Source organism: Anthonomus grandis, chromosome 7 (genome assembly GCF_022605725.1).
Source record: "Anthonomus grandis grandis chromosome 7, icAntGran1.3, whole genome shotgun sequence".
In the NCBI taxonomy this organism is placed as follows: Eukaryota; Metazoa; Arthropoda; class Insecta; order Coleoptera; family Curculionidae; genus Anthonomus; species Anthonomus grandis.
This window is the reverse complement of record NC_065552.1, coordinates 31,033,488-31,044,272: the sequence shown is the minus strand read 5'-3', so window position 1 is coordinate 31,044,272 and position 10,785 is coordinate 31,033,488. Positions and strand designations below refer to the sequence as shown.

The window sequence follows — 10,785 nt, the reverse complement described above, 5'->3', positions numbered from 1 at the left end:
CCAAATCTATTAAAAGAATTCTTTGATGGGCGTTGGACCCGTTTACCTTTAAAAATGTAATCAATGACACGCAAAATTCTTCCGGGCGAATAAGGTGATCCTGTTACTTCAGTGATCTGGTTTTTTTCAATGTCACTTATACTTTTATCTTCTACATCTTTTTTTTGGGTATTCGTAATTTCATATAAATATGTGCCTTCCATTACATTTCGATATCAGTCTCATTCAGTCAGTTTCTATACTCACAACACAGACCTCTTAAACAATCATAATGTTCAAATTGGTGGTGTTGTCTGCTCTCGTCGCCGTTGCTTTGGCTAAGCCTAGCTTATACCATGAGGTAGCTGCACCAGTAGTTACTAAGTCTTTTGTAACACCTGGAGCCGTAAGTAGCACTTATAGGGAAGATATTATCAGCAAGCCTGCCCAAATTGCATATGCCGCTGCCCCAGCTATCGTTGAACCAGTGGTAGCTAAAACCATTGTAACAGAACCAGTTGCAGTAGCTGCTCCCATCGTTACGAAGACTGTTGTGTCCCCAGCTGCCGTAAGCCATACTTATAGAGAAGACACTATCCATAAACCTGCTGCTGTTGCCTATGCTGCCCCAGTTGTAACTAAAGCTATTGTCGCTGAGCCCATTGCCGTACCTACTCCAGTTGTTGCTAAGCCAGTCCTTGCAAAAACCCTTATCGCTGATTCAGTTGCTGTAGCTGCTCCTCTTACCACTAAGACCGTTGTTTCTCCAGCTGCTGTAAGTCATACATACAGAGAAGATATTATTCAAAAAGCTGCCGCCGTTGCATATGCCGCTCCAGCCGTAGCAACTATTGCTAAAGTTGTAGCTCCGGCTACTTACTCCCATGCTGCACCAGCCTATGGTTATGCTGCCCAAATCCCAGCTGCTTACAGTTATGCTGCTCAGGCTCCAGTTGCTCTTAGTTACGCCAATCATATCCCAGCTGCTTACAGTTACGCAGCTCATGCTCCAGCTGCATATGCTTATGCTACTCCTGCTCTTAACGCTTGGTAACGAGAGGACTGAATATAGAAGACTGCTGTAAATAGGATAAGTTATGAACATAATAAACATATTATCAAAATTTCAATTTGTCTGTTTTTATTGACGTAAACATGTTTCTTTATTAAACATGATATACAGTGGTGGCCAAAAAAATAAGAGTGCCTGGTTTTATTTGAATATTCTTAATAATATATTGTGCTACATAGAGAAAAAAAATAATAACGATTTCATATTTGTACAACATATGCCATCAGTGATAAAAAAAATAAATACACGTTATTCTTTGCCAGTTTAATTTGTAATTGTAAATAAATAATTTATTTCTTACACGTTTTATGGTGGACAAAAAAATAAGAGTATTTTTCAAAATTGGCCATAAACAATTATAATTACAATGTACCACAAAAAAAACGAAAGCATTAGATAAGTAAATCAGTACTTGGTAGAATCACCTTAATTCTTTACAACGGCTGCAGATCTTCGTGGCATCGAATCGAACAACTTTTGGCATGTTTTAACTGGGTTGGAATACCAAGCATCCTGAACTTCCTTCCATAAATCTTGCTTATTTGTTGTTTTTTTACAAGCTAATCGGTTTTTCAGCTCCTTTCACAGGTTTTCAATAGGATTAAGGTCCGGCAATTATGATGGCCATTCCAGAACCGAAACCCTATTTTGTGTAAACCATTGTTTAACAATCCTTGCCGTATGTTTAAGATGGTTATCTGGTTGATACATCCATCTAATAGGCATGTTTTTTTCAGCATATGGTAGCCACGACTCTATCCAATATATCCAAATAAATTTCTTTTGTCATGGTCTCTTTAATCCAAAATATGGGACCTACTACATTGTAGGAAAAACAGCTCCACAGTTTGATATTTCCACCTTCGTATTTAACTGTGCCTATTGTGTTTCTAAGATTAATTCTAAGATTAGAGCTTTAATTATTCTTATGATATTCATAAAATAATTGGGAATTTTCCCGTCTTCTAACTTTCATCATCGTACCGTCAAGCGGGTTGAATCGGGGAGACTATTAGATATTTATGTTATATTTTTATTATACAACTGCCAAAGTTAAAATTTAGCAAAAAGTGACCGTAGTCTATACAGCAGCAAAAATATGTATTCGATTATTTTTTAATTTCCATGAATTATAAAAAAAATAAATAAATATAGGGTGTCCCGATAGACCCTGTTTTGGGGCGAATCGGGACGCGCCATTTTAGGCCATGCAAAATGCATGTCGCCCCGCGTATGAGGTGAATCGGGACCAAAAATTAAAAAAATATATATTTTTAAGTATAAAAACAAAAAAAATATTACAGTAAAATACAAAAACAGTCTTTATTTTACAGTTTTTAGTTACAAACTCAAATAACCCCATTAAAAAAATATATTTTCAGAAATAATATAATGATATTAGATGGCATAAGATTTTAACATCAATTGTAAAGGAAATTTGTATCCCCCTCGTCTCAATTCGGTTGGTTTAGGTAGTTTTTTATTAATTTGTTCCGGCGTAATTATGCAAATATCTTCCACTGTTGGAAAAATTAAACAATTTTTTATTTTTCGGTTTGATCTGAGAAATTTAACTTCAAAACTTTTACCAAAGAGTCCCTTAATTTGCCCGATAAAATATTTTTCCACTTTATTTGTCTTAAACTTAACCTCGACAAAATCGTCAGTGGCAATGCTATTTCCATTGGATGCCATGTATATCAAAGCACTCGTCCAGTTCCATTGCTTCAGATTCTGCTTTATCTGGCTCAAGTTCGAAAATGTCATCCCCTTGAGAGTCTTAAGGCACTGTTGTCTTACTTGTTGATGGTTGCGGTTGCACTTCTAAAAAATCTATGGTAGAAATGCTTTTGCCTGGCTCGACTGTAACTTTCTTTTTCCTTGCTACAGTAGGCTTGCATGCATTCCTGCTTTCGTTAAGCACTTCTACCACAGATTCCGTCCAGTCATTAGGATCATCTTCTTCGAGGTTTCTTTCTGGTGGCAACCTTTTCAAAACTTAATTTCTATCGATGGGAATGATTCCCGTGCCACGAAAACCGCTTTAAATATTTTGTGTTAGAGTTGCTTCTAGTTTGCTAAAATAGCAAACTAGAAGGAAAATACTCCTTCGGCAAAGAACCCTTGTATTATTTTTTCCAACCTTCTAGAGTTGACCTCCAAGCCCTTTTCATCAGGCCAAAAACGGACACGTCAAGTGGCTCTATTAAATGAGTTGAATTTAGCGGCAAAAAAGAAAACCGAATATTATTTTCTTCGCATAATTCAATCACCCTATGCGACAAATGATTACACAAATTATCGCCAATGACAACCCTTGGAGCCGGACGCCTCTTCAAGAAAGGTAGAGCTATGGAAATGAATCAGTCTTCAAACAATGGCTGGTCGAACCACTTTGATTTCGTCCATACCGCGCACATGTTGGCCCATTTGTCAACCAGGTATCGTAAAGATGCTCGCTTTTATAAACAACAAATGGGGGTAATAGATGGCCATCACCACTTACTGCAATAATATACAATACATCACTGATGTCGATTGTTTTGTTGAATCGATGATCCGTTCTGGATGCCTTGTTTTTATTTTTACGATGACCTTTTTCCGTCCGAGATCATCCACAAAGCATGTTTCATCATAATTAATGACGGACTCAGGTTCAACGTTTTGCAAGTTGGTTTGGAGATTATCGAAGTATTTATTTACTCTTTCCCGAGTCACGGCTGCAGGAGACCGTTTGATATTCTCCCACAGTCTCTCAGTCAGAAGTTCTTTATGTCGGACACAAAACAAATTCGCCCAATCAACACCGGGCATATTATTTTTAAATTTCGCCACTCTTACCCCTTTTCTTTCATGATATCCCCTTACAATGTATCGAATAGTAGTTTTCTCCATTGGGTATGCCCACTCTCCCACCAGTACCATTAAATGGACCAGTCTGGATTCCTCAGCTCCTGTCAAAATTGTTTGACCACCTTGTTTCTTTGGCTTCTGCTTCGCATTACGCTGTAATGTCGATTTCGGGATGTTATATAACTCCTTTGCGTCTCGAAGAGTTACTCTTTTGAAGTGCCTCAGAGCCTTTTCCAGTTGTTCTTGACTATAATTATTCTGATCGACCTTAGTCCCAGGCGTTTTTTTGTATTTCCGGACCATTGTCCCGATTCACCCCTGAAAGCGAGTTTTTATGTTTAAAAATTAATAATAAAAAAATTATACTCTATTTCCTTTTTGGTGAGAGCACAGTGCCTCATTATTTATGCAGAAGTAGCATAAATATAGGGTGAGTCTTCCATTTTTCTACATGTAACAAAATGATAAACCAGGCTGTTTTTACCAATTTTAAGTGGACAAGTCTTGTATGGTCTCAGATACAATAGGTCGTAAAATTCGGAACAATGGTTTCGAGTTCTTTTTTATGACAAACGGGTTGCCAGTGTCGTCCAGACTATGGATATTGATTTTAATTTTTAAGTTAAATAATTATCTGTTATGAAAAATTTATAAATAATGTTGGATTTTATCTATTAACTATTAGATAAAGATTTTTAGAAAAAGTATGGTTGGTAGGTATAACCTATATTTATTAAATTACCAAGAAACATTTCTTAAAAGCGGAAAAGCCTCATTATAAAACTATGGCAAATAAAATAAAATATAAAAATTTGATTAATACCGCAATTTGATTGTTTTTTAAATGTTTGAAAAATTGTTGTAAAATTTCATTTTTTTAATACCAACCAATAAAAAATGCAACTCTCCAAACATATCTTCTCATTTATAAGAAAGGTACATAAATATAAGGATCTTTTAATTTATTAACCATATTTACATATATTACAATAAAAATATTTACGAAATATACAAAAAAAAAATCAATTTATAAATCACACATTTCATCACTCTCATCGCTTTCATCCGAATCAGACATTCTCACTGTTATAACTAAGGGTTCGACAGTTTCTTCTAGAAGATTATCGAGGGTCCACATCTTTTCTTCTTCTTTTATAGCATGATTCACAGCATTGCTCCAGTTTTCTTGGGTAACGTTATCCACTGCTGCTTTCAGAAGTTCTCTCACATCTTTCAAATTTAAAGGTTTTATTATTTCTAGCCACAAATCCTTTTACTTGAGCCCAAATTAACTCTATAGGATTTAATTCACAATGGTAAGGTGGCAAATGAAGTACAGTTATATTGTTTTGTTTTGCCATTTCGTCAAGAATGTGTCTTTTATATTTTGATTTATTTTCTGTAACTATTGTCAGAAGCTCTGCTTTTACCGCGTCATCTCCAAAAGGTATTTCTTTTTCGGTAAGCCAGTTTTTTATTTCCCCTTTTCGCCAGCAGGATGATGGTAATTTTTCTATTAATCTTGAATGGTAGCTGGCATTGTCCATAACAATAATTGAATTTTCGGGAATTGAATCATTTCGGAAAAATAATATTCAAAAACATCAGCGTTCATGCCTTCGTGGTAATCCTTAGTTGATTTCGATTCGAATTTAAACAGATCGCCATTTAAAAATCCTTTATAGCTCCCAATATGTGTAATTATTAATCTGTGGCCCTTCCCAGGAGACTTCAAGCCAGTCGATAAACCTTTTAAAAAAGCCTGACGGGAGCTTCCAACATTTCCTGCCAGCACTTGCTCATGGTGTGTCCTTCGTTAAGCCAGGTTTCATCCAAATAATGTTTCTTCCTTCCTTTCGATACTCCTTAATTTACCTTAAATACTTTCTTTTCCAACAGACTATTTCTTCTTTATCTATTAAAATAGATTTTCTATTTTGCTTTTGCCAAGAAAAATGTAATTCCTGTAAAATTTTCCATAATTTTTATCTTCCCATTTCTGGTACATTTTCGTCGTCTTTTATAAGTGTCAAAATTTTGTCGATAGTTGGGATTTCATTCTTAAAATAACATGAATGTACTGTCCTCCTGATGATATGCTTTGCTGTCTCATCAACTGCTATCGGCTTCCTACCGGCACTTATTTTTCACACACTTTTCTTTACACTCTTCTTAGGCCTCTAAGAAGACTTTTCTGTCACTAAGAAGTCTGTAAATTGTTGCTTTCCTTATGCCTGTCATATTGGCATATGTAGAAACTAGATTTCTAACAGTACTTAGAGGCATTTGATGCACAAGTGCATCATGTACGTTTAGTACTATAGTCCTTGCTTTAAAATCTAAAACAACTTTACACACTACGGGGCTAAACTTTGACATTTTTACAACAAATGCGCAACAATACTAAAAAATAAATTAAGTTTTTAGGATAAATCTACATTATATACCATAAAATATAGCTACCTGTTTGCATTTAAGATTGCACAATTTAGGTACCTATAATACTTATACCTTCATATTTACCTACCTAGACAATATCTACTTATAAGGGTTAAAAGAACTTGTTCATTAGGTACTTAAGTAATTCAAAGAATTTATGGCTAAAATTGGCCTATTTCTTGCACTATTAAATAAACCCAACAAATGAAAACATTCAGGTCTTAATCTACTTGAAAAGTGGGACGCCAATGGTTTACGACCGTTTTATGGCTATCGACCCTTTCGTGTGCTCCTACGGATTAAGAAATGGACTATAGGCAAAATAATTTCACAAAAGTCCACTCAACATCTATAAAATACCCACAGGTATACTATATTACCAATCCAATGCTCAAATCCCCCAATAAATACCTTTTCCAAATAAAGTTAGCAGCAGATTGAAAAAACGTTAAATTTCGCTCTAATACGTGGACACCTGTACGCACTGGAATCTTCCAAATAACTAACGGCCACGCGTGAATGTCAAACAGCTGTTGTGTCTACAACAGGTTTTTCATAATACCCATCCTAAAAACATTTGCTGCATGCATGAAAATCACGTATTTGTAAAAAAATGTCAAACTGTCCCGATTGACCCCCTGGTCCCGTTTGACGGTACATTTAATTTTTTTTACAAATAACTACGATTATCATTTATTTATTTAACAGTTTCAATATTATTCTCATTAAGCTGATATTCATCTTTATTTAACAAAAACTAAGCAATTCCCTCAGTGTTTCTTTCTTTATAAGAAAATACACCCTTTCACACTTCGATCGATTTCCATACGGAAGTCATATAAAATCGCGACATGATTATTTCTTGATCTATTTAAAATGAAGCTTCATAGTAACGAGATTAAAACACATAACATGGTTGCCTTGAACTATTTTATATTTTCAGCTTACAAATATATAAATCCTACAGCTATGTGATACGTTATAATTTATACTACGTTTATAATTTATTTACTTTAGTGAGAGCACGAATTTATTCTAATGGGCCATTAGAACGTGTTTATTTAATATGTATGACATAAATTGTATAATAAATTTGTCCATAAACAGTTTATCTTCAAACATTTTACTGACCGGGTTTAATATAGTATATGGTTAATACAAATATTATGTATATTCATCATATAAAAGAGGGATTAAAATTTGCAAAATGCAATCCCTGCATACTGAAAAACACTTATAAACAATTTCTGTAATTGATTAAAATACATGTGGCACACCGCACGACGTCTCTGGAGAGGCCTAGAAAATCAGCAGATCTTCCGGAATTATGGTTAACCGAGTATATAAGGAGCCGTATCGCCGCTAGGAATCAGTTGATTTAAGCCAGTTTATTCTTCCTTTCATTATTCGAGTCTTTTCCTTAGTAAATTATTATAATCACTAAGAATAACAATTCCAATGTGGCATTTTATTTCTTCTATAGATACTTTAGGTTCAGCATAGTTTTTGATTTAAGCATACTTGAACATTTCCTCGATCATCATACATACATATTATGTTGTCATCACTAAACCATTCCAATAATTCCATAGGAGTTAAATGTTTATATGGCTTGAGCTCACGTGTTGGAAAAATTTGGCGATTTGGTTTTAAATCACGTTGAATCCAGTCGAAGTCTCCTACATCAACAGTAATTTTTGTAATGGAAGATACTATATCTTGCGTTGGCAAAGGAGACGGGATCGAACTGTTCAACATGCCTTGTTTTACTGTGTGACTGCACACTGCACTGTTGAATTTTAAAGAGCTATTATTTTTTTCTAAACTTATTATGGCTGTTTATACTCCTTCCAAAAGAGTTCAAATTATAAAATCGTTTTATGTAGGCACTTGGGCAGTACAATGTAGGGATTTGATTTCAATTACAATATTTCGAAATAATAATATTAATGTGGTTTCAAAGAGACATGCTTTAGTCTTTAACATTGTTATAAATACCATACTAAAGTAGAAGAAGCTGCTATCGAAAGAGTTCAGGAGCAAAAACGACTAGAAGAAATGGCTTGTAGTATCCTAGATGTAGATTCAATACAACGAAGTATTGGAGAGGTTCCTCTGCTAGGTATGGACTATGAACGTGTTACCAGTATTCGGAAAAAGCATGGGTACAAATGTTTCAAAACTCATAAGAAGTTTCCCGAAGACCAGTGGCGAAGAATTCAATTATGTGAAACAGTGATGAAAAAACATAAAAATGTTCATGAATTATTCTATAGTTAGATAAATCTTCTTTTCCATTACATGGAAAATACAATCCTTCCAGTGATCGATAGTGGTCGCGAGAAAATGAGCACAGAATGTTTGGGCTGGTATTTTGTGCGACCATATTATAGGACCATTTTTTATTGATGGTATTTCAAACGCCAAAAGTTCCTCCTTCAATTCAAATTCTCCCTGATTTAGACCTAGGATCAGTCTATTTTCAACAAGGCGGCTATGCTGCTCATAATTCGGATATGATAAAAGAATTCTTAACAAACCGTTTTCCTAACCGTCTTATTAGAGAGATTGCCAATATTAAGTGGCCTCCTAGATCTCCAGATTTGTCTCCAAATCACTTTTATTTTTGGAGTTTAAGGAGACCATTAACAAACACGAATTTAATAGAAATTCGTTGAATGTGTCATAACAAACAGTTTTCCTAATTGTCTTATTAGAGGGACTAACGAAATTAAGTGGCCTCCTAGATCTCCAGATTTGTCTCCAAATCACTTTTATTTTTGGGGTTTAAGGAGACCATTACCAAACACGAATTTAATAGAAATTCGTTGAATGTGTCATAACAAACAGTTTTCCTAATTGTCTTATTAGAGGGACTAACGAAATTAAGTGGCCTCCTAGATCTCCAGATTTGTCTCCAAATCACTTTTATTTTTGGGGTTTAAGGAGACCATTTACAAACACGAATTTACTAGAAAATTTTTGAATGTGTCAATTCTATTTCACCAAAAACTATTTTGGAAGTGCAAAATGAGATCTGTTTGATTTTGTTAAGTTAATTTTTAAGAGTTTTAATTTTATTTTTATATCGTGTTAGTTTTTTTCACTTTTATCAGAGTTTATATTTTATTTTTATTAGATGAACGCTTTAATTTTCGTTATACAATAAACAGCATAATTAACATTTTGAGAATACGATGTGGGTTGTACACCGATGTATGATAAGCCTGCATCAGAAAAATTTAATATTTTGCGAAATTATATTGCAAGTAGTACACAAATTTTTCATTTATTAAGCTTTAAATTAGCTCCATCAAAGTCAGACGTCGTAATGAAAACCAACAACGTCGCAGGCAAGTAGCAGAGCACACGAAATGCATGCGTGCGCGTTGCTATATCTCACCTTTAAGCACCTTTCTATAAGTAATGATCGATTCCCCAACCTGTATACATCTATAGCTTACATGGCATGAGTCATATTTGGTTGGAAAATAACTAATACAATATTTGATACCTCTTCTTCTAATAAAGTTCGAAACAGTTCTATAAAAAAAAACTCGAACTTCATATATACCTAGGTAAAGTTTAGCTTCATAGCACTTATGCGCCGTAGCAAAAACACCTTAAGAATTACAAGCATAGGTACTTAGTATAAATGTCCTATAGATCTGTTATGAACTAATCAATAAGTTAGAACTATTTTCAAGAGATTGACAGTGCCATCTCTCCAAGGGATCTAAAAATAGACCTGCAGCATCCATTATAGGGAACTTAAACACTTCTTATTATATAGTAACGCTAGATGTTAATGGCTTAAAGGCTTCGGTAAAAAAATGTTCAATTTCAGTATCAATAAAATTTTAAGTTCAATCAAATTCAATATACTTTTCACTCTTTTTGTTATTTTACTTTTGTATCTATTCTGTTATCACTCTACTACTTAGAAAACTCGAGCCTGCAAATCCCAATCTTGATCTAAGCTCACAGTTAATTTTAATAAGTAAGCGTGATACAACAAAATTTATTATTATTAAAGAAAATTAGACATTGAACATTATGTTTCCTTCTAAAATGACTGTTTTTAGGTAGTCTGCTTGTACCTATTAGATATAATAGTGTGCGTCAATAACCTATGTGAACCATTTAAAAAACATTTATAAACAGTTTCTGTTAACTGATAAAAAAACACTTAACTTACTATTACTGTAACGATATTGGAAATGCGTAGAATAACAGCTGTTCTCCGTTATTCCGGAATGACACAGGTGACACACCGGACGACATCTCTGGAGACGCGTGAAAGGTCAGCGAATCGTCCTGAATTATGGTCAGCCGAGTATATAAGGCGCCGCATCGCTGCTGGGACTAAGTTGAGAGAGAAGTTCGGAATATTGGCGCGATATTTAAATCGGATTTAAATAGTAGGAAATAAACTAGTTGAC

General features: G+C 34.4%; 1 protein-coding gene across 1 annotated transcript; it reads left to right on the top strand.

Annotated features, from left to right (window-relative positions):
- The first annotated feature begins 226 nt into the window (after positions 1 to 226).
- Positions 227 to 1,109, top strand: LOC126738507 (cuticle protein 16.5-like). Its single transcript, XM_050443878.1, has one exon. The coding sequence runs from the start codon at positions 272 to 274 to the stop codon at positions 1,031 to 1,033; it is 762 nt and encodes a 253-aa protein (XP_050299835.1). The 5' UTR covers positions 227 to 271; the 3' UTR covers positions 1,034 to 1,109.
- Positions 1,110 to 10,785: the final 9,676 nt, after the last annotated feature.

Excerpts from the sequence above, each read along its gene's own strand:
- LOC126738507 (XM_050443878.1), top strand. The coding sequence starts at position 272 with ATGTTCAAATTGGTGGTGTTGTCTGCTCTCGTCGCCGTTGCTTTGGCT.